This window comes from Bufo bufo, chromosome 2, assembly GCF_905171765.1.
Source record: "Bufo bufo chromosome 2, aBufBuf1.1, whole genome shotgun sequence".
In the NCBI taxonomy this organism is placed as follows: domain Eukaryota; kingdom Metazoa; phylum Chordata; class Amphibia; order Anura; family Bufonidae; genus Bufo; species Bufo bufo.
The window spans coordinates 671,099,933-671,126,059 of NC_053390.1; the positions used below are offsets into that span (position 1 = coordinate 671,099,933).

Here is a 26,127-nt window from a genome sequence, read left to right on the forward strand (position 1 = left end):
CATTCATTTATAATACTTACTATTTCTCTTTACCCCATGCAGACAACAGTACATGCAGGTTCCCACTGGGGATCCTTGGGCCCACCTGAGAAAAATATTCTCAGGGCTCAACCCCAATATAATCAATACAGTCTAATAGGTTTTGGGTCGAAGAAAACCTTAGAGGCAAGTTATTAGCTCCATAGGCAGCTCCAAATTAATTTTTGGATAATTTGGGCCCACTATGGTGTCAGAACCTGAGCCCACCAGAGGATCCTCTGGTACTCTGGTGAGCCAGTCCAGCGATAGGTACATGTAACATGCAACCAGTGCACTAAAGGGAAGAGCTCATTCTACATCTCTGTACCTATAGTATTATCAGCAGCTCAGATGCCACATCTAATTGGTTTTACAAAGAAATTCTAAGGCAGCTATTTTGTTTGAATCCATAAATTTTGCCCCTATCAGTAACATTGTAGAAGTCTCTTTCTGTTGCTGGTTGAAAAAAACTGCTAATTTTGGAACATTGAGACATTAATAACTGATATAGAAATTGGTTTTCGATTGACAATGATATGAAAATGCCATTTTCTGCACATGGTTGGAACAGCTAAATCTTTGCACTGCATTTCCATTTGCATTATGATTACAGGATTTCCTGACTCTTCAGTGCTGTAATGGCTTAGATAATGCCACTAATTTTATTAAAACATCTATTGGATTGATAGCTGAGAAGAACGCTGACATTATTTTCAACCTTAAAAGTCATTCTTCAAGGATTTAAAGTCTGGTGTATGTATTGAAATTAGAATTTCTTTAAAAAAATCCTTTATTCTCCCAATGGTTTTGAATCCATCTAAGACATTTTGTCTTGCCAATCATTTGAATAATGCTAGACACTTATCTTGCCGAGTTTTGAATAGCTGTCATTATTAAACTTTAACTTGCTCTCTTAAATACGCCCATGGGGTTTATCAAGGCTTAAAGCTGCAATTGAATTTTGATTAATGTTACTGAAGCTAAAAATGTAGTATTATACTTATACACTCTATGGCATACTATGTTCACTCAGTAACAGCACTGTGATCATCATTTTCTTTGGCCACCACCAGTAAAGTCTATGCTGCATGAATTGACCAGTGGGTGAGTAAATAAGTTAATAACCTGGCTATTCTTGGTATTTCCTCTATATACTCTGTGATGATACTGTGCATTTATTGGTTCAGCGATTGTATTGTTTCAGGTACAGTATAGCCATTTATTTTAATGTCTCTGCATGTATGTGGTTGGCTCTTTAATGTATTGTTCCAATTTATTATTTATGCTAAATATACAGTTGTGTTCAAAATTATTCAACCCCCACTGAAATTGAGTGTTTTGGCCAGTTTGACATTGATTTTGATCATTTCAGTCATCTTGTTTACAATTAAATCAAAGAGGCACTTGTAAGTCAGACAAATATAACATAACATTTATAATGAAATAACCACAAATGTCTTTTCTGTGCTCACATCATTATCAGTTTTATTCAACCCCCAAGTGACATTCAATCTTAGTACTTAGTACAACATCCTTTTCCAGTTATAACAGCTTTTGAACGTGAAGCATAGCTTGACACAAGTGTCTTGCAGCGATCGTCGGGTATCTTCGCCCATTCTTCATGGGCAAAAGCCTCCAGTTCAGTCACATTCTTAGGCTTGCGCGCTGCAACTGCTTTCTTTAAGTCCCACCAGAGGTTCTCAATCGGATTTAAGTCTGGTGACTGCGATGGCCACTTCAAAATGTTCCAGCCTTTAATCTGTAACCATGCTCTAGTGGACTTGGAGGTATGCTTGGGATCATTGTCCTGTTGAAAGGTCCAGCAACTCCCAAGCCTCAGGTTTGTGACGGACTGCATCACATTTTCATCCAATATCTCCTGGTACTGAAGAGAATTCATGGTACCTTGCACACGCTGAAGCTTCCCTGTACCTGTAGAAGCAAAACAGCCCCAAAGCATGATTGACCCCCCGCCATGCTTCACAGTAGGCAAGGTGTTCTTTTATTCATAGGCCTTGTTCTTCCTCCTCCAAACATAGCGTTGATCCATGGGCTCAAACAGTTCTAATTTTGTTTCATCAGTCCACAGAACACTTTTGTGGTTTGTCCACATGACTTTTGGCATACTGCAGTCGACTCTTCTTATTCTTTGGAGACAGCAAGGGGGTGCACCTGGGAGTTCTGGCATGGAGGCCTTTATTACGCAGTGTGCGCCTTATTGTCTGAGCTGAAACTTCAGTACCCACATCTGACAAATCTTTTTTCAGTTCCTCAGCAGTCACACAGGGACTTTTCTCCACTTTGCGCTTCAGGTAGCGCACAGCAGTCAAAGTCAGCATCTTCTTTCTGCCACGACCAGGTAGCGTTTCAACAGTGCCCTTTGCCTTGAATTTGCGAATGATGCTTCCTATGGTGTCTCTTGGTATGTTTAACATCTTTGCAATCTTCTTATAGCCATTGCCCTTCCTGTGAAGAGAAATCACCTCTTCTCTTGTCTTCCTGGACCATTCTCTTGACTTCACCATGTTTGTAAACACACCAGTAAATGTCTAGAAGGAGCTGAGTATCACAGTCCTTTTAAATCTGCCTAATTGGTGCTTATTATGCTTGATTGCTTCTCCTTGACATCCACAGGTGCTTTCAATACCTGATTGAAAACACTTGAATGAACCTCTGTTCTTAAGAGTGGTAGTCTTTAAGGGGTTGAATAATTGTGTCAATGAAGAAATCACAAAAAAACATTTATTGTATTACAAAAAACAATTGATGTCATTTTAGTTGCATTTGGTTCTTTAAAAAGTCCTTGTAAGATTTTATTCTGAACACAATTACAAATGTACACTAAATTCCCTAAAACCCTTTACAGCATTGGGGGTTGAATAATTTTGAACACAACTGTACATCATATACCGATTAGTTATAACATTAACACTACTGAAAAGTCAAGTGAAAAACATTGATTATCTCTCTATAAATGCATTTGTTAATGGTGGAACAAATCAGGCATCAAGTAAACAGTTAGTTATTAAAGCTGATGTATTTGAAGCAGGAAAAATGGGAAAGAGTAAGAACAGGAGCAAGTATGAGAATGGGCTATACCTTGATAGCTAAATGATTGGGTCAGAGTATCTCCAAAACTGTAGGCCTTATGGGGTGATCCCAGTATGCATTGGTTTCCTACCAAGGAGCCAGAAATAGTGTAATGTGTTGCCCAAGGTTGCATAGCTGAAAACCAGTCAGATAGCCCATGCTGAACCATGTCCACTGTGAAAAGAACCTACGATGAGCATTAGGACTAGAATTGAAGAAGGTGACCTGGACTGAAGTATTACGTCTTCTTATACGGTACATCACGATTGTTGACAGCTGAGTGTGTATGACTCTAAGATGTACAGTAGAAGACAAGCCAGCAGAGGTAGTGAGATACCATGTGCAATGTAATACTGTGCCTGCCACACTTTAAAATTGTTTAGGAATGATTTGAGGAACATGAAAATGTATTTAAGTTGTTGACTTGGTCTCCAAATTGCCCTGATCTCAATACAAGAGAGAATCTGTGGGATATGCTGAAAAACAAGGGTAATCCTTAGAGGTTCCACCTCACATCCTCAACTGTTATGGCAGCACAAGGGGAGCATACCAAAAAAACTATTCAATAATAACCTTAAAGTGGGTGTTCACATTTGGGCAACCCTTTCACCAGACCCCCCAATGTGGCCGTCCCTGCATAGGAAATCATACTTACCTGATTCCCCCCGATGGGGTTCCAATCCTTTGCTGCCCTGCGTCCTCTACTGCTTCCCGGTCTTCTCACATCTACATCTGATTTGACATGAATCATGTTGCTTCAGCCAATGAATGGCCACAGCAGTGATGTGTCCCCTTGTGTCAGTGAGGGTCTGCCCGAAAAGCCCCTGGCGGTCTTTAAATGTTTTAGCGCTGTGTTTTCTTCAAAAGGGTTGACCAAGTTATAATAAAACTCTCCCAATGCCCCCAAACATAATAAAAAATAAAAGATGCATATACTGTACCTTGTAATGCCCACTGTTTCCAGTGCTCCAGCGCTGGTCTTCGGTTTCTGTTTAAAGGCTGATGAAGCAGTATACAGCACATATCCGCTGCAGTGATTGGCTGTAGTGGTTACATTCCGTGTACTGCTAGATCACCGCTGTAGCTGAGACACATAAACCAGATGTGAGAACTGGAACTGCATCAGTGGAAATGTAGGCGGTTAACTGGTAAGTAATGAATGTGCTCTTTTATTGTTTTATTACATTTAGGAGCATTGGGGGAGTTTTACCATAACTCGGACACCCCTGTAATATAGTGCTCATAGATCTTAAAGGGAACCTGTCACTTGCACTATGCTGCTGTCACTAAGAGCAGCATAGTGTAGTGACATACCCATTGATTTCAGCATTCTGTCACATCTGGATGGGCAGTCAGTACTTTTAGCCGAACCCCACAGTATGTGCTGTGAGGAAGATGAGTCAGATGAGGCTTGCTATCCCTGCCCTCCTGGCTATAAATGTGCATATAAAAGAAACCTATCAATCATAGTCTAGAGATGGGGGCAGGGGTGGGGAGGGCACTGAGCCTCATCAGACTCATCTCCCTTGCAGAACTATGGCTTTGGCATGTCAGTACTCTAAAAGTACTGATGGCCAGCACAGAAGTGACAGACCACTGAAACCAGTGAGAGCAGCCTAGTACAGGTAACAGGTCCCCTTTAATATAGCACTAGTCTACATTCAATATACTTTATTAATCCTGCCTGCTACATTTCCTTCCCTGATTTGAGGCAGTCCTGCTATGCATAATATCATTTATTATCATTGGCTGGGGAATAGCATGGAAGGTAAGAATTGTCAGTAGTCTGAGAGCAGCGCCTACAAACATGTCCCTGCTATATTATTGTGATTGTCTGGATTCTGATGATGATGTCATGGCCAATATGATGATACCATAGACATGGTAAACATCTGTTTCCATGGGACAAAAAAATCCATCTGCAGAATCACAGTCCAACCGAATCGAACAACCCACATGCATAGGATCATGGTGCATACAATGTCAGGCCCCAGCCCTCTTGAGCCCCTCACTATCAAGAAACATTTTCCCTTTTTCTGTTTTCCTTGGTGACATCGGTGTTGCATCATTATAACAATGCCTGTCCACAAAACGGATAAGAATAGGACATGTTCTATATTTTTTTTTTCGGAACGGACTTGCGGACATATGAAAATGAAATGCAGACTAAGTCATTCCCGTTTTTTTTGCGGACCCATTGAAGTGAATGGTTCCGCATACAGGCTGCAAAAATACCCGGAAAGGACAGGGTAAGAAAATATGTTTGTGTGCATGAGCTCTTAGTCTGTTGGTGTTGCCTTAGGTTAATACATTTTACAATGTGATGATAATGTTTTAGTCACTGAGAGCAATTACAGTACCTACTGTACATATGAAACTCTGATCATAAGCACCATTCTGAAAGCATAATCAAAGGAGGTCAGTTTTATTACAGTAGGTCAAGCTTATGGTGTCAGTGATGGGTTGATCAGCAGGACAAGATCATCAGTGTCATGTCGTGAGGCAATCATTCTAAAACATTTTTACATTTGATTATGCATAATTAAACATGAATATGAAAACATCTAACTATATCCTCTAAACACACATGTAGATAAAATTGTTTTCACCCTTCGGTTAAAGAAAGAAAAACCCACAATGGTCACTGAAATAACTTTAAATTGACAATAAGCAGACAGTTTACAAGTTTGAAGACACCTCTGATGCTAAAACAGAAACCACCTTAGTTTAACATGTCTCTATGGTCAAATTATTTTCAACCTTTTCTAAGGGTACCATCATTTTTCACCAGGTCATTAGTTTATTTTATGAATTATTATGTGGAACTACAATTCAAAAGCAAAATCTGATTTTCATTAGCTCATTTTTAGTAGATTTTTATTTAGTGAAAACAGTATAATAGAAAGGGCTCACACTAGTAAAAAATAGACAACGGGGGGTTCTCCAACTGTTGGACCACCCTCTGTCCAAAAAGGGGACTAAAGAGCCAGAGAATATATATAAATCAGGCAGGCACACCCCCTTCTGATATTGCAGGAACAATAATCCACAGGGAACCAAAAACAGTATATTAAATAGATAAAAATACTTAACCATTTGCCCCCTTCCTGACCAGGCCTAATTTTGCAAAACTGACCTATCTCACTTTATGTGGTAATAACTTTGGAACGCCTTTACTTATCCAAGTCATTCAGAGATTGTTTTCTCGTGACACATTGTACTTCATGATAGTCATAAATTTGAGTCAATATATTTCACCTTTATTTATGAAAAAATCCCAAATTTACCAAAAATTTAGAAAAATTTGCAATTTTCTAAATTTCAATTCCTCTGCTTTTTAAACAGAAAGTGATACCTCATAAAATATTTATTACTTAACATTCCCCATATGTCTACTTTATGTTGGCATCATTTTGGAAATGTCATTTTATTTTTTTAGGACGTTAGAAGGCTTAGAAGTTTAGAAGCAATTCTTCACATTTTTAAGAAAATTGCCAAAACCCACTTTTTAAGGACCAGTTCAGGTCTGAAGTCACTTTGTGGGGCCTACATAGTGGATACCCTCATAAATGACCCCATTGTAGAAACTACACCCCTCAAGTTACTTAAAACCGATTTTACAAACTTTGTTAACCCTTTAGGCGTTCCACAAGAATTAAAGGAAAATGGAGATCAAATTTTTAAATTTCACTTTTTTGGAAGATTTTCCATTTTAATCCAATTTCTTCTTTAACACATCGATGGTTAACAGCCAAACAAAACTCAATATTTATTACCCAGATTCTGCAGTTTACAGAAACACCCCACATGTGGTCATAAACTGCTGTATGGGCACATGGCAGGGCGCAGAAGAAAAGGAACTCCACATGGCTTTTAGATGCCATGTCCCATTTGAAGCCCCCCTGATGCACCCTTACAGTAGAAACTCCCAAAAAGTGACCCCATTTTGGAAACTAGGTAATAAGGTGCCAGTTTTATTGGTACTATTTTTGGGTACATATGATTTTTTGATCATTATATGGGGCAAGGTGACCAAACAATTTGTTGTTTTAGCACAGTTTTTATTTATTTATTTTTAAAGCGTTCACTTGAGGGGTTCAGTCAAGTGACATTTTTATAGAGCAGATTGTTACGGACGTGGCGATACCTAATATGTATACTTTTTCTTATTTATTGAAGTTTTACCCAATAATAGCCTTTTTGAAACAAAAAAATTATGTTTTAATGTGTCCATGTTCTGAGAGCTATAGTTTCTTTTTTTTTGAGAGATTTTCTTATGTAGGGGCTCATTTTTTGCGGGATGAGGTGACGGTTTTATTGGTACCATTTTGTGGGACATACGCCTTTTTGATCACTTGGTGTTGCACTTTTTGTGATGTAAGGTGACAAAAATTGCTTGTTTTGACACAGTTTTTATTTTTACGGTGTTCACCCGAGGGTTTAGTTCATGTGATATTTTTATAGAGCTGGTTTTTACGGACGCGGCAATACCTAATATGTATACTTTTTTTTATTTATTTCACTTTAACACAATTATAGCATTTTTTAAACAAAAAAAATGATGTTTTAGTGTCTCCATGTTCTAAGAGCTATAGTTTTTTTTATTTTTTGAGAGATTTTCTTATGTAGGGGCTCATTTTTTGCGGGATGAGGTGACGGTTTTATTGGTACCATTTTGTGGGACATACGCCTTTTTGATCACTTGGTGTTGCACTTTTTGTGATGTAATGTGACAAAAATGGCTTTTTTTGACAGTTATTTATTTTTATTTTTTATGGTGATTATTGGACTGGGTCTATTATGTGATATATTTATAGAGCCGACTGTCACGGACGCGGCAATACCAAATATGTCTATTTTATTTTTTCTATTTTTTCATTATTTTATTTTTTTTACATGTGAAAACTTAATTTTTTTTTTTTTTTTTAACATTTTATTATTATTTTTTTTATTTTACACTTTGCGTCCCCCATAAGGTCATACAAGACCTCTGGGGAACATTTAACTTCACTTTTTTTTTTTCTTTTCACTGTTGATTTCTGACATAGTAGCCCCAGTTACAGGAGAAATGCACCCCCAGAGAGGCTGTACAGCAGAATACAGAGCTGTACAGCCTCAGTGCAGGGCTGATCGAGGTCTCTGAAAGACCTCACAGCTCCTGCACTCTCCCGGCTCAGACAGTCACATGTCCTGGAGATCGTGCTGATTAGACTCCAGTGAAAACAGCTGCTGGGTGAGTGTAAATGTTCCGATCTCTCTCTCCTGCTAGCACTAATGAGAGGGAGACAGTACAAGCCTCTCTGAGCGCTGTAACTGCAGATTACAGCGCTCACAACACATACTCTGGAGACAATGCTGCTGATTTGTCTCCAGTGTAAACAGCTGCTGGGGGATCGCTGCTGGAGTGTGAATGTACCGATCTCCCTCTCCTGCCAACGCTACAGAGAGGGAGACGGTAGAAGCATTTCAGAGCGCTGTAACTGGAAATTACAGCGCTCACATGCCCTGGAGACCATGCTGATCGGTTTCCAGGGCTTACAGTTAAGAATTACCATTGCGATGCCTACTTTAAATACCGATCTCCCTCTCTGACTGGCAGTAATAAGAGGGAGATAGTAGATGCATTTGTGATCGCTCTGACTGCTTGTCAGAGCGATCAAAAGCCTGGAGACCAGCAAAAAAGGTCTCAGGGTAAAGCTCCATGTTCTTGGCTGTCAGGAGGGAGCTTAGTCATGGAGTTTCTATGTACAGGGGCAGAGCACAGGAGGGAAAGCTGCAGGACGTTTTAAAACGTGCTATCAGAAATAGAGATCCACCTCCTGGACGTTTATAGTCAATGGGCAGACGGGAGGTGGTTAATAAAAAAATTTGGTCTAGTACATATATTCTAAAGCAAACTAAAAATAAATCCGTCTAAAAACATGGATAACAAAAAAGTGCCCATATTGCAATAGTATACCACTCAATTAGTATCACTCAATTGATAAAAATAAAAATAAATCTGTACATAACAGACAACCATGAAGTAGTAGTTATGAGTATTACTGATTAGGTATACTGCAATTAGTACGTAGTATACACTATGCCAGGGATGGTCAACCTGCGGCTTTCCAGCTGTTGTAAAACTACAACTCCCACCATGCCCTGCTGTAGGCTGATAGCTGTAGGCTGTGTTGGCATGCTGGGAGTTGTAGTTTTACAACAGCTTGAGAGACTCAGATTGGCCATTCCTGCACTATGCGGACAATTGTTCAAAGTAGTTGGTTACCAACTACATTGAACAATTGTCTGCATAGTGTGTATTACATACTAATTGCAGTATACCTAATCAGTAATACTCATAACTACTACTTCATGGTTGTCTGTTATGTACAGATTTATGTTTATTTTTATCAATTGAGTGATACTAATTGAGTGGTATACTATTGCTATATGGGCACTTTTTGAAAGAGGGGGGGGATTTCATTATCCATGTTTTTAGATGGATTTTTTTTTTGTTTGTTTTAGAATATATGTACTAGACCGAACTTTTTTATTAAAGTATTTTTATCTATTTAATATATTTGGTTCCCTGTGGATTGTTGTTCCTTCAATATCAGAAGGGGGTGTGCCTGCCTGATTTATATACATTTTTATTTATTATTACTTTTGGCAGTTTCAGGTTATTTTAGTGACCTTTGTGGGTTTTTCTTTCTTTATCGGAAGGGTAACAACAATTTTGTCCACATGTGTAAATATACTGTATTCTAATATTTTACTGTTTCCAGAATAATAACACTGTATAACTGTACAAATTTGCATATGTAAAAAATATAATAAACATGCAAATATTCCATTTTTTTTTTTTTTTTTTTTTGAGATTAAATCACCCCAAAACTAAAAAATAAAGTTCAGTCTGCACCCAACATTAGGGGGAGCTTACTGAATACTACTTTTACAATAAACTGAATAATAGAGTATGCTGGAAGCTCCTCAACATCCCCTAGTGTTTTGTTGTGTATGGGATTTGTAGCTTAGATTAAAAAAAAATAAAAAGAGCTCCAGCTGCTACAATGAGATATTAGGGTAAAATATTAGGATGGAATATTCAACCTATGAAAGACATGGATTTCAAAAAATACTTTCACCTCAAACAGAAGGCCCATATTTTATAACTTGTTCAAAAGTTCTTAGCCTTTAATAAAAGTTCTATGGTACTTTGCTTGTCAGCTGCTTTATATGTACCTAGATAAAACCCAGTCTAGCAAAACCATCATAATAGTTTATACAAATCAAAATTGAATTTCTAGTTGTGTTTGGAAGCCTCCCTGTAAAAAGTCAACATTTTATCATTTGCATATTTCTATGAAATGCGTGAGTTTGAGCAGTTCACTTCTTTGTGAAAGATCCATTAGAGCTCACTGTGTTGTTCTCATGTTTGCGGCTGTAGCTCATAACGTACATTAGGGTAAATATAATCTATTATAAACAACAACAATTCAATCAATTAAATGAAAAATGTAAACATTATGAAAAACATTAAAATGAAAATGTTACACTAAATTTTACAGCCAAAATGTTATCTGCCATATGAAACACATTCAAGGTCATATTCCGACACGGTTTTCCTACTGCAAATATATACAGATATTGTAGTTGGTGAAAGGGAACGTACTGTATGAATTCACAATCATACATATGTGTTGTACTGTAGGCCCAGGTTTAGACTATCCATGCTTTTTCCTCAAAAGGTTGGAGCTTAGAAGCAAAACTTGAAGCCACTGGGCCCCAATGTGTAATCTGTGTGACAGGGCCTCCCACTTAAAATGTTCCTTTATAATACTGGTGGCCTCTTTACTCTGTACAACTCTGTTTCTTGCTCACACAGTTTTTCAGTAGTTTTCTCAATTATTTAATATGTTTTTACATGCATTCAGAAGGAAACACAATAACAGCAGCCCATGTAGCTGCAATGAGACCCATAGATGAATTACCAGAGCAACTTCTGTTAATCTTCTTTTATAATGACTGGTTAGAAACTAGACTACCTTTTTTTTTACTTAAATAGGTTGTCTGTGTTAAGAAATTAGGATTTAGCAGATGGGTGTGTCTTATGAAAAGCCTTCATCCATGTCCTAAATAGAGAGCAGCAAAGCTTTAGCTCTGGAGGCTTCAGAATGTTAGTGTCTTGTGAAAATATCTAATTAATTTCAATCATAACTGTGTACTGTCTAATTTTCGGTTGTAGTGATGCAAAGTAACTGAATAAGGGAATTGAACATGTCTGGCAATTCAGTAAGAACAGTGTTCCTCAATACCAGTCCTAGGGTGCCTACGTGCAAGTCATGTTTTCAGAATTTCCTTAGTATTGAGCAGATGACAGACCATAAGTATTAATTCTGTGGAAAATTCTCAAATCATGACCAGCAGGTGGGTCCTGAGGACTGGAGCTGAGGAACACTGCTCTAACTGAATCACCAGACATTTGGATTTGACTACATTTTTGGAAATTGGATTCATTAGAAATTTGGATTTGTTTAGAATTAATTTGCTCATCTAAACTGGAAACTTGTTCAACATGCAATGTACATTATCAGTGGGATATAATTGTCAAAAGGAAAATGTTTGCAATCACAGTGAGGTGACTGCAACTGACTAATTGCTGGGCTCCTAATAAAATTGCCAGGACCAGGGAAACCTCTGATCTTGGCTGTGATCCTTAGATCCTAGGTGATAAGACAAAGGGAGGGGCCAAAGGCATGGCCTAATAGATTGTCTGTTAGCATCTCACTAGTATCTCTACAGTATACAAAAGCATTATAGAAACCGAGGATTACATTGTGAATTGATCTAGCTGGGCAAAAAAATAATTAAAGGTTAATAAAGTTTGTTTTACAAAAAAAAAGTTCATAGGGGAAAAAACATTTTTTTCATAAAAAGTGGTTTAATTTTTAGAAGTGGTCATAATGCCCCACATGTAACGGTATCCTGTTATTTAACTCCTAACAGTTTTGTTCAAGCTGTGCTCAGGCTATGGGAAAAGGACTTAACAGTTCAGCCCCAGCAGAACCCGGGGAGCAGGGTGAAGGGAAGGGTTGCTTCAAACCTTCATATCTCAGGCCACTTACCAGATGAGATATGTTCTTGGCCTGGTCTTGTCTGAAAGCTGATAATCTAAGTTTTAAAACAAGACCTATAGACTTTAGAAATTGGGTCAACAGTGATAGCAGTTGAAAGAGAAAGCAGGTTTTAATTACTTTCACTGATTTTCTAAAGGCTATGGGGGTCATTTATTAATCTGAAATCTGCCTAATTCAGGCGTATTTCAGGTGCAGATGGCGGTGCAACGATTAGTTGCGCCGCTATCTGCGACTTTTCCCCACTCGCTCCAAGTCTACAATTGTGGGCGTAGCATAGGCAGGGAAGGGGACGGGCTGGTAGGCCCATCTCATTCATCACTTTCTACGCCTGTTTTATCATTCTGTCATTCCTTGCTGACCTCTCGGCTGTAACTTACGTCTTCCAACTGACAATCTTTCTGTGCCTCATCTCTGACACATCTTACTTCCAACTGGTGTCTATTCTGAGGACAGTGACCCAAAAATCTGACCAGTAAAGTCCATAAATACCTTAGACTGTGCACCATTACATCACACTAACAACAAAAACAGTCTGACCCAGGTGGTAAAGGGTGTGGTGGTTTGAACCAGTACAAGTGGCAACCTATGCTAATTTTTTATTTGATGCATCATCTTCCATATGTATCTTATCTCTGACAGTTTACAGTATGTGACAACCAAACTCAAACAGTAAACACACACACTAGGGTGTTTCATTTTTCCAAAGATTTGATTTTAATATGTCTTACGCTCCGAGTCTCAGTGATGTAAAAGATATATATGCCAAATTTCAAGAAGATTGGATAATATTTAGGGGTTGCACACATTGATCACTTTTATTACTACTCTAACTTCTGTACCTAGGAGGTTGGTCTAAAAACTACTTTAGTTTCAGGATCCCAGGGGCTCTGCATCAAGCAAGGTGGATGGCAAAGGCAATATATGCACTTAAAATTGTCCTCTTCACTAAACAGTTGAATATTCCTCAACGAGAATTGAAAGGAATGAAACGGGTTGCACATTTTGTCAGGGTCATATATGTTCGCTTTTTGCACAAGGCAATTGTAAGTCGATGGGCTCCAAAGAATGATTTGGATATGCTACGGCTTCTGAGCACTTACCCAGATGCAGACGTCAAAAAAAGTGCTCTCACAGTTGCTAAGAGACACCTTTGGTATCTGTCAGAAACAAACGTATTACTCAGGGTGTTAAGGAAAATATGACTACAAATTTAGAAACCAAACCTGCAGAGAAAGGAAATGAAACGATTAGAGGGTAAAAACCTAGTTTTTGAAGGAAAAGACCTGAGCCATTTCGTAACTAATAAAACAAAGACGTTCTTTGAATTGTTTGGGATCCACGACGTGATAGAATACTGCATTGATTCTCTAAGAAGCCATGTGAACACTCTTAAGGTGGTCAATGATACCGCAGAAAGAGGAATTGCTCTGATAAAAAGTTTAACAAATCGGTCAGGGACGAACAACAAAAACAATTCTTGTTGAGGGTAGTCGAGCATCACAGAAAAGTCGTCACCAAGCTAACAAAAGAAGGGGTTGCATCGTTCAAAGTTGATTAATATAACACATGTTTTGCCTACCATACTCCCTATTAATCTTAGTGTCTAGTTTTAATATTATTTTAAGTTTGTGCTTTCTAGTTTTCCCAATAAAAGTAATTAACATTGAAAAATCTTATTTTTTGCCTACTTTTACAAAACTGATCTAAAGTGTGCAACCTTTAAATATTATTCAATCTTCTTGAAATGTGGCATATATATCTTTTACATCACTGCGACTCGGTCGTAAGCAAAGTCTGCAAAAAATTTACATTTTCTTTTTTTCCATTACAAAATAAAACACCCTAACACACACACACACAATAATATGTATGTATAGGGATTATTTTCTCACAGACAAAGATTTCTGAAAAAAATATCATTATTGCATAAAAGCACACATTTGATCCTTTGGATCTTACCTTTCAAGAAACAGTCTTCATTGTGAACCATGATAATTTTTAGCTTTTTCTGGCATGCAGCTCTGTGAACTTCACAATGATTTTCATAAAATTCTCCATCTGAACCACAAACTGGTTTGTAATGAGGTTTACAACGTTCCATGCATGCACATTCGGCTTGTCCAGTCTCTTGGTTAATTACACAATGTCTTCCAAGACCACAATACTTGTGTTCACAAGATCCACGTCCATCCTCTTGACCAAAGTAACCTTTAAAAATTAAAACAGAACAATAAAGTAACCTGATGAAATTTTTCCTATGCTATATATCTGCCCAATACTTGAGTCAGTCATCTAAAGCATAGCATGGTGAGGACACGCATGTAGTCACACAAGAGTAAACATAAAACTTGAATTTGATAGACCTGTGCCTTTATTTAATACATTCAGGACCAAGGTCCTCAGATGCATGAATGCACAACAAATTTACCATTTGGATTGAAAGGTGAATATTTTTATATTATTATTGTTATATTTTGGTTATCTTTGCAGCACAGGTGAGCTTTTAACATGGTACTAAACACAAGGCTAGTATTTTAATTTTTTTCTAGTTTTATTTATCTACCATAAAATTACCAATTTTATGTATTCAAATCACCTTCTTGTACTTTGCCCAACATATGTAGTTGCTATAATGCCTAAAAACAATGGAGGCTTCCTGCATTCCGGTCTCAGTACTAAATACAGGGCTTATCTTGGGTGATTTTTCCAACAGAACCTGGTCATTTCAGCTCTCTGTTGCCTCATGGGTAGGAGTGACACTATATCATCCTGATTTTTTTTTTAATGGTATAGAGTTGTGCAGCATGATCTGGCAAACACTGTAGATTTATATGCCTTCACTGCATGGGGCATACTGTAGTCAGCTACAACGTTGATCTACAGATTGGAGGCAGAAGGGGTTTTAACCTCCTCCAGTGCTGAGAAAATGATCATTACTTTTGTGGGCAACTATTCAGTATACCTTGCATTTTAGTCATTTGCATTGCTTTTTCAGGGCTTACAGGTCATTCCCAATCAGTGTATTCCAGCTATATCTACATGCAGGGTATATATAGGGGTGTCTGTCAATGATCAAATAAGACTGCTCACTGGACTCCTAAGTCCAGAATGTTCACTGATTTCAATCAAAAAGTTACAATTTTTTCCCTCAAAATTAAGTCACTGTGTATGTATTTGGTTGTTTGCCTCTAGGCAGTTTGTAAAATGACTGCTTGTCTCTGTGCTGTTAATAGAGTTAACAGTAAAAACAAACACATAATACAGTGGAGACAAAGGGAGGACAATGTTAAGGGGCGTTTACACAGGCCGATAATTGAACAGATCATCACTAACAAGCATTACTAGCAATGATCTGGCGGTGTAAATGCACTACTCATTACCCGATGAATGAGCAAAACTCTTGTTTATCGCATAATTACATCTTTTGTGCAGCACAAAAGATCATCATTTCCTAGTGGCAGAGCGTGCTATGTAACCATGATCTGCTGCCAAGAAACAAAGAGTCAGTATGGGGAAGAGTGATGGCATTAGCAATCGCTCCTCCTCATACTCTGGAGGAGATCGCTGCATGTAAATGCACCGGTCTCCTCCACTAGTGATCTGCAGATTGTCAGGAAGGAACGCCTCATTCCCGACAATCTGCTAATTCGTTGTCGTGTGTAAAGGGACCATTAGATCTGCTTCTACATAGATACTGATAGACATAGTGATGAGATGCTGTTCCGAGTAGAAAAAATGTATACACTGTATATGTTAGATGCATAGACAGTTTACTGAATGTCAGGGATCACAGAACACCTGTGAGGGTTACATCACTGATGCCATGTTTAGTCCTGTTCAGTGAGCCCATAAATGCATTACCCAGGACTAACTGGTTCATGGGCTTATCCATTCTATTGTGCACATAGGGGTCAACTGCATGGATAAAGAATAGAATGTGAGTAAAATTTTAAATACATCTATGTTAGAAAATTGTTTGATTTCTAAAACTTTTAAAATTTGAAAACCTGGAATTTCCCTTGACGTGTCAAATTATTTTACAATATTTCCATCATGATCACAGACTTCTCATGTGCTTTAGGTTTGGTCACTTTTGTGATTTTACTATTATTTGATGGAAATCACATCAGAACCTGAAGAACCCTATTTTAAGTCAATGGGGCAGTTATGCATCAGGGGTATTCTGGTGTTAAAGAAATACTGTCAAACAATGTCAATGCATTTTCTCAAAGCCAATATATTTTTGAAAGCTATATTATTTTCCTCTTCAAATATTTAAAAATATAATAGAATTAACAATGTATTTTATCATGACTTCATTGCACATTTACCCTGCATAGTGCCTAATAGCTTTCTAACAGCCTGCCGTTAAACAGACATGACATATAATACTATGCTCATTTTGTATTTGCAGATAATTAACCTTGATAGCCCAAAAAAAAAATTGAGAAGGCTGCCTTATATGACCGCTGCTAATGCACTATTGTCTTTATCTGAAAAATGAAAAGTACAAAAGTCATCCGACAGTAATTATGCATGACTATTACAGAATGTGCTCAGACTGTCGTTAAACATGACTCACATCAAGGTAACATCCAAAATGCACATTTGTAATAATGTTACCAACATTCCTTCTGTGGGGCAGCAGAATATTCCTGCATTTCAATCTCTACTTTTTGTTTGTATTTTCCATGTGTTATTAAAGAGAAACTTCCATAATTTTTTAATCAATTGCCGTGGAAAAAATGTTTAGAATTTTTTTTTTTTTTTTTTTTTTTTTGGCAGCACTATGTAATTACAAATTATTGTAAATACAAAACAGTGTCCTTCTATATCAATTAACACAAATGCTAAAACCTTCAATATAGATAGGTAATACACTTTCAGTTTGCTGCTGCTGTGAGGTGAAGATGTTATCTGAAGGGTAATCTTCATGATAACAGTAGGTGTAGAGTTTGGATAACAGTATGTCAGCTCTACTGTTCTCTTTAGAGACTTAGATAAAGATGCCCAGAGAAGAGTATTACTATTATTAGTGTAATGTGTGATGCTCTAATTGAGACACAGATACCCCTTTCCTATCTTGCTGCAGTGATAGTCTGCTTTAGCCCGATTGTCTGCTCTGCAAAAAGTCCTAACAAAGGAAAAGTTAAAAAGCCAGGACAGGAAGTAGAATACATAGAGGGACTTATACAATTATATTCAGAAAACCATCTGTAGATAGATAGATAGATAGATAGAGGGTTGTCACCTTTTAAGATCTTACAGAGGTTGTACTGTATCTGCACTGATGAATGAAATGCATGAAAATAGAAGATACTAAGCTGACAACTTATTACATATAAAATATACCAGGTGTGCGCCAGCACACAACCTGCTGATGAACCTGTTGTACAGGTAAAACAAAACTAGGTCAGACCTATCACTGACTTCCAGCACATTTTGGCTATAAAAGTGTCTTAATTCTTTAATAAAGATTCTGATTGGAGATTCTCTGACCCAGTCATCCCCTTATTACAATAAGACTTTTGTCAAAGTCATTCAGACCATTATACTTGCCCAAATTTCCTACTTCCACATCAACTTCAAGTACTGACTGCTTCCAGTGCCTAATATATCATATCCCACCCATTGACAGATGCCATTCTAATAAAATAATCATCATTATTAAGTTAGGATTGCTGTATTTGTTATAATGAATTTAGAACTGCTTGAAATGCTTAAGGGTGCAATTACACAATTAATTAGTGTTACACGGTGGCTGCTGATGGTAATGGTACCCTAACTGTAAAAATCAATTAAAGTAAAAGGGTACAATAGTACAGTGTCCCTAAAATGAAACAACCTTGACTCAATGATAGAAAACAGGAGGGTAGTTATTAACGGTACACACTCAGATTGGGTCACTGTCACTAGCGGAGTACCTCAGGGGTCAGTACTGGGCCCTATTATCTTCAATATATTTATTAATGATCTTGTAGAAGGCTTGCACAGTAAAATATAAATTTTTGCACATGACACTAAACTGTGTAAAGTAATTAACACTGAAGAGGACAGTGTACTACTACAGAGGGATCTGGATAGACTGGAGGCTTGGGCAGATAAGTGGCAGATGAGGTTTAACACTGACAAATGTAAGCTTATGCACATGGGAAGGAATAATGCAAGTCACCCGTACATACTAAATGGTAAAACACTGGGTAACACTGACATGGAAAAGGACCTAGGAATTTTAATAAACAGCAAACTAAGCAGTAAAAACCAGTGTCAGGCAGCTGCTGCCAAGGCCAATAAGATAATGGGTTGCATCAAAAGGGGCATAGATGCCCATGATAAGAACATAGTCCTACCACTTTACAAATCACGTCAGACCACACATGGAGTACTGTGTACAGTTCTTGGCTCCTGTGAACAAGGCAGACATAGCAGAGCTGGATAGGGTCCAGAGGAGGGCAACTAAAGTAATAACTGGAATGGGGCAACTACAGTACCCTAAAAGAATATCAGCATTAGGGTTAATCACTTTAGAAAAAAGACGACTGAGGGGAGATCTAATTACTATGTATAAATATATCAGGGGGCAGTACAGAGATCTATCCCATCATCTATTTATCCCCAGGACTGTGACTGTGACGAGGGGACATCCTCTGCGTCTGGAGGAAAGAAGGTTTATACACAAACATAGAAGAGGATTCTTTACGGTAAGAGCAGTGAAACTATGGAACTCTCTGCCTGAGGAGGTGGTGATGGTGAGTACAATAAAGGAATTCAAGAGGGGCCTGGATGTGTTTCTGGAGTGTAATAATATTACAGGCTATAGCTACTAGAGAGGGGTCGTTGATCCAGGGAGATATTCTGATGCCTGATTGGAGTCGGGAAGGAATTTTTTCCCCCTTAAAGCCTCATGCACACGTCCGTGAAACACAGACCGTGTGATACCGGCCTGGATTTCGTCTGAGTGCAGGAGAGCACGGCGCCATTGGTTGCTATGACGTCGTGCGCTTCCTGCTGCCGCCGCAGTACAGTAATACACTGGTATAGATCATAGCAGTGCATCACTGTACAGCGGCGGCAGCAGGAAGTGCACAGCGCCATAGCAACCAATGACGCCGTGTGCTCCAGCACTCAGAAGAAATCCAGGCCGGTATCACACGGTCCATATTTCACAGACGTGTACATGAGGCTTAAGTGGGGAAAATTGGCTTGTACTTTAATTTTTTTTGCCTTCCTCTAGATCAACTTGCAGGATAACAGGCGAAACTGGATGGACAAATGTCTTTTTTCTGCCTTATATACTATGTTACTATGTAAAAATAGCAAAAACAGTAAGCGGAAAAAATTGCCAAAAAGTGCAAATAGAACATTAAGGCTACTTTCACACTCACGTTTGGTGCGGATTCGTCATGGATCTGCACAAACGCATCTGTTTAGATAATACAACCGCACAGAACGGATCCATTTGTATTATCTTTAACATAGCCAAAACTGATCTGTCTTGAACACCATTGAAAGTCAATGGGAGATGGATCCGATTTCTATTGTGCCAGATTGTGTCAGTGAAAACGGATCTGTCCCCATTAACTTACATTGTGTGCCAGGACAGATCCGTTTGGCTCAGTTTCGTCAGACGGACACCATGTGTCCGCCTCTAAAGCAGAATGAAGGCGGAACGGAGGCAAACTGATGCATTCTGAGCGGATCCTTATCCATTCAGAATGCATTAAGGGCAAAACTGATCAGTTTTGGACCGCTTGTGAGATCCCTGAATGGATCTCACAAACGGAAAACAAAACGCCAGTGTGAAAGTAGCCTAACCCGTTCACTACCAGCGCCGTATATGTATGGGACTGGAGCGAAGTGCAAACATGGTGACCGCTCGCACACGCAGAGGGCATGTTTAAAACAGCAGAGACCTGTGGCTAATGACAATGACTGGCAACAATGCCGATCATGGTCATTAAAGCCTTTAGATGCCGTGATCAAGTGAGAACTGGGCTTCACGCTTCAGGCTTCTTACTGGCATCCTCTGAGGCCAATGAGGATGCCGGTAATTGGTTTCAATATGCTTGGTCCCTCCTATTTTTGCCAGCAGGTGGCAGCAACATAAGAAATGACCAATTTTGTACAAACCATGGGTCTAAAAGGCCCATGAGGGTTCAGAATTAAAAAAAGGATTTTGTAGGCTCAAATATGGCTCATCAAAGTACTATCAAAATCATAAAAAAAAAAAAGTAAAAAATATATATAAAAAAAATGAAAAAAATATAAAAGTTTAAATCATCCCCCATTTCGTAGAATAAAAAAAAATACATAAATAGCAAAACATACACAGAACTATTAAAATATAAAAATATTTTTCCAAAACAGCGAATGGTATAACGCAGTGGTGCCCAACCATTTTTCATCTGAGGGATGCACTATACTTAGTATAAATTTTGCGGGCCGGAACCAGGTAGCTTTGCCAGAAAGAAATGCAAATGCTGTGAGGGGGCACGTGTGAGCATTACTACTGTGAAGAGGGCACATATCTGGCATAACTACTGTGAGGGGGCACATATCTGGGCATAACTACTGTGAGGGGGCACATATCAGGGCATAACTACTGTGAGGGGGCACATATCAGTGCATAACTACTGTGAGGAGGGCACATATCAGGGCATAACTACTGGGAAGAGGGCACATATCTAGGCATAACTACTGTGAGGGGGCACGACTGAGCATTACTACTGTGAAGAGGGCACATATCTGGCATAAAAACTGTGAGGGGGCACATATCTTGGCATAACTACTGTGAAGAGGGCACATATCTGGGCATAACTACTGTGAGGGGGCACATATCTGGGCATAACTACTGTGAGGGGCATGTGCGAGCATTACATCTGTGAAGAGGGCACATATCTTGGCATTATTACTGTGAGGGGGCACATATATGGGCATAACTACTGTGAGGGGGCATGTGTGAGCATTACGTCTGTGAAGAGGGCACATATCTTGGCATTATTACTGTGAGGGGGCACATATCTGGGCATAACTACTGTGAGGGGACATGTAATGTATACATGTGTGTAATGTATGTAGAGCAGTATGTGATGATCACACACTGCACTACATGGATTACACACATGTATACATCACATACTGCGCTGTCACCTTCTTCTGCAGGTCTACCTTGAGGTCTGGTCTTTAGGCTTCAGTCAGATCCTCCACCGCCATGCTTGCGCCGTGTGCCCGATACCACCAGGAGCTGGCCCCTCCTCCTTTCATCTCCCGCCGGCTTCTCCTACAGCAGGGCGCTCTATCGCTCCAGTGCCCGCCCAACCTTACCAATCAGGGGCGTAGGTAGAAATGACTGGGCCCCATAGCAAAAAAAATTATGGGCCCCCCTCCCGGATCTCCCACCCCCACATACCTATCGGACCTCCCACCCCTTCCAGAGCTCCCACCCAAACACCCCTCCAGGACCTCCCACCCCAACATCCCCACACCCCTCCCTAGATCCCCCTAAGTGTCATCCACAGATCCCCCCTAAGTGTCATCCACAGATCCCCCCTAAGTGTCATCCACAGATCCCCCCTCAGTTTCATCCACAGATCCCCCCTCAGTGTCATCCACAGATCCCCCCTCAGTGTCATCCACAGATCCCCCCTCAGTGTCATCCACAGATCCCCCCTCAGTGTCATCCACAGATCCCCCTCAGTGTCATCCACAGATCCCCCCTCAGTGTCATCCACAGATCCCCCCTCAGTGCCATCCACAGATCCCCCCCTTTATTGCCATCCACAGATCCCCCCTCAGTGTCATCCACAGATCCCCCCTCAGTGTCATCCACAGATCCCCCCTCAGTGTCATCCACAGATCCCCCCCTCAGTGTCATCCACAGATATCCCCCTCAGTGTAATCCACAGATATCCCCCTCGGTGTCATCCACAGATATCCCCCTCTGTGTCATCCACAGATATTCCCCCTCGGTGTCATCCACAGATATCCCCCATCGGTGTCATCCACAGATATCCCCCCTCAGTGTCATCCACAGATATCCCCCCTCAATGTCATCCACAGATAACCCCCCCTCGGTGTCATTCACAGATATCCCCCCCTCGGTGTCATCCACAGATATCCCCCCCTCGGTGTCATCCACAGATATCCCCCCCTCGGTGTCATCCACAGATCTCCTCCCCACCCAGAGCCACTTCCTAGCTAATTTATTCACTGCACTTGCCTCTGTGAAATTGAAGAGAAGCGCCGTAATCTCGCACAGGCGCACTGGCAGAGGCGCACTGGTCGATGCCTCTGCCAGTGCGCCTGTGCAAGATTACGGCGCTTCTCTTTAATTTCACAGAGGCAAGTGCAGTGAATAAATTAGCTAGGAGGCGGCGCTGGGCGGGGAGATTGCAGGCACAGGCATCACTTTGCTGCCTGTGCCGTTCGCAGCGCGTCCTGCGCTAGTGCGCTGATAAAGTCCTGTTACTGCATGGGCCGCATGACACGGCTTCGCGGGCCGCATTTGGCCCGCGGGCCGTAGGTTGGGCATCTCTGGTATAACGGAAAAAAGGTTCAAAATAGCCAATTTGTCATTTTTTCATTGCTTCTCTTACTGAAAAAAATGGAATAAAATGTGATCAAAAAAGTCACACACTCCAAAATGGTATCTATAAAATCCCCAGATTGTCCCGCAAAAACATTAGCCCAGGCATAGCTCAGTAGATATAAAAAAGTTATGGGGGTCAGAATATGGTGATATAATATATATATATTTTTTTTCTTCAAAGTGTACTTTTATATTTACACTATTTAGACATTAAAAAAACCTATACATATGTGGTATTTATGTACTGATCCAGAGAATAAAGGGCACAGGTCAGTTTTGCTGCAAATGGAACGCCGTGGGGACAAAACCCATAAAACGGAGGAGGAATAGTGTTTTCTTTTCCAATTCCACATCATTTTGAATTTTTTTGCCGTTTTCCACTAGACTGTATGCCATATTAAATGGTAGAATTAGAAAGTACAACTTTCCTGCAACAAATAATCCCTCACACAGTTGTAAACTGAAAAAAATAAAATAAAGTTATGGCTTAAAGGGGTTATCCCACTTTGCATTTTCATACTTACCTGCTGCCTGCACGCCGTTCACTTCCTTGATTCTGGCTGGGGGCGGGCTTCATCTTGATTGAAGTCTTCTCCCGGCCGGGCCGCGCGCTGGACTGAACGCGCACGCCGCCGCACATGCGCCATGGTGACTTATTCCTGGCCAGTATAGTACAGAGTCGGCGTGCGCGTTCGCGGCTCTGTACTATTCTGGCCAGGAAGAAGTCACGATGGCGCATGCGCGGCGTTATGCATGTTCAGGACAGCGAGCAGCCCGGCCGGGAGAAAAGAAGGAATCTTATGCGCAAGCGCGGCCACCGGGATTCCGTAGAAGAGCGGTGGCTGTAACCAGGGGAGACCGAATTACAACAATGAGGTAAGTGGGCATGAATTTTCTCGTAAACGGTGGGAATGGGTTAATCAAATATATTTACAAAAATGATTAACAGATTTAACAGTGATCATTATGATGGGATAACCCCTTTAAGGAAGAAAGGGAAGAGAAATGAAAACATAAAAACCTCCAGTATCCTAAGGGTTAAAAGGAACACTATTCAGTACATTAACTGACTGGATTTACAAGTTAATCTTTTCAAATAAAAACTTAAAATCTTTTTTAAATTTGTATCTAGAATTTTGGTTCTATCGGTAATAGTCATACACATTTTCAAACACTAATTTATTCACAACAGGACATTTTTACAGCTTCGAGGCAGTATCAAACACAATGTTTGATTGGAAATTCCTGTTGAAAACATCTCTGAAATTATACAGTGTTCATACGTGAAAATGGTATGAAGATAGTAGAGAACTGTATCTATATATAAGATGTGCTGTGATTTTTCTCATGGTTATTTATGTCAGAATTCATTTAACTTAGCATGAGGCAACATCTGGCATACTATCTGCTAGTGAAAACAAATTATGTTTTTTTTTTTATGACCGACGGGCATATATTAATTGACCATATTTTATAGAAGTGCTAAAATACTGGATAAATATGTTCACAGATCCATTTTATGTGACATTTTGCAGATAGTGATTCAATTACAAGTAAATATAGTTCATGACCTGTAATATAGCTAAATAACACAGCTTTCCTATGATACTTTGATTTAAAATATACACACCAATGTAATACTGAGTGGATTATTATTAATGGAGGATTTCCAGATAATCATCTAATTTATCATAATTTTACTTTCTTTCAGGGTGGATTCACATATAATTTTACCTATAAATTCAGTTAATATTTTGAACTTTTTGATACATCTTTTTGAGCCAGAAGTCTGTCGTAAAACACTAAACAGTTTACCGTACATACACTGGGGGAGATTTATAAAAACTAGTGTAAAATAAAACTGACTTAGTTGCCCATAGCCACCAATCAGATTCCACCTTTCATTCTTTTGAGCTCCTTTGGAAAATGAAAGGAAGAAACTGATTGGTTGCTATGGGCAACTAAGCCAGTTCTACTTTACACCAGTTTTGATAAATCTCCCCCACTGTGGTTCATGTTGTTATTGTAGGATTCTCCTGGACAATGGTGCATTTACTAAATTGCAGAATACTCTTAAGGCCTCATGCACATGACCGTTGTGTGCATCCGTGGCCGTTGTGCCGTTTTCCGTTTTTTTTTCGCGGACCCATTGATTTTCAATGGGTCCGTGGAAAAATCGGAAAATGCACCGTTTTGCAGCCGCATCCGTGATCCGTGTTTCCTGTCCATCAGAAAAATATGACCTGTCCTATTTTTTTGACGGACAACGGTTCACGAACCCATTCAAGTCAATGGGTCCGTGAAAGAACACGGATGCACACAAGATTGGCATCCGCGTCCGTGATCCGTGGCCGTAGGTTACTTTCATACAGACGGATCTGAAGATCCGTCTGCATAAAAGCTTTTTCAGAGATGAGTTTTCACTCATATCCGACAGTATATTCTAACATAGAGGCGTTCCCCTAGTGATGGGGAGGCTTCTAGTTAGAATATACTATGAACTGTGTACATGACTGCCCCCTGCCTGGCAGCACCCGATCTCTTACAGGGGGCTGTGATCCGCACAATTAACCCCTCAGGTGCTGCACCTGAGGGGTTAATTGTGCATATCATAGCCCCCTATAAGAGATCAGGGGCTGCCAGGCAGCAGGGGGCAGACCCCCCTCCCTCCCCAGTTTGAATATCATTGGTGGCCAGTGTGCGCCCCCCCCCCTATTGTAATATCATTGGTGGCCAGTGTGCAGCCTCCCCCGGGCCCCCCTCCCTCTATTGTAATATCATTGGTGGCCAGTGTGCGACCCCCCCGCCCCCCCCCCTATTGTCATATCATTGGTGGCCAGTGTTCGGCCTCCCCCGGCCACTCCCCCTCCCTCTATTGTAATATCATTGGTGGCCAGTGTGCAGCCCCCCCGGCCCCCCCTCTATTGTATTAATATCATTGGTGGCCAGTGTGCGGCCTCCCCCCCCCCCGATCATTGGTGGCAGCGGAGATTCCGATCGGAGTCCCAGTTTAATCGCTCTGGGGCTCCGATCGGTAACCATGGCAACCAGGACGCTACTGCAGGACACAGACAGCGCAGCAGCCAGCAGGTAAGTATGATGCTTCTAATAGTGTAATATTGCTAAGTAACCATGGCAACCAGGCCTGCAGTAGCATCCTGGTTGCCATGGTTACCGATCGGAGCCCCAGAGCGATTGGGACTCCGATCGGAATCTCCGCTGCCACCAATGCCGGGAGGGGGCCGCACACTGGCCACCAATGATATTACAATAGAGGGGGGGCCGGGGGGGGCCGCACACTGGCCACCAATG

General features: G+C 40.2%; 1 protein-coding gene across 1 annotated transcript in view; it reads right to left on the reverse strand.

The window, feature by feature from the left end:
• The window catches only part of FSTL5 (follistatin like 5), a 966,340-nt gene that overhangs the window by 609,757 nt on the left and 330,456 nt on the right, over positions 1-26,127 (reverse strand). The window contains 1 exon segment of the mRNA XM_040418623.1: positions 14,187-14,435. Within this exon segment, the coding sequence (XP_040274557.1) occupies positions 14,187-14,435 (249 nt within the window).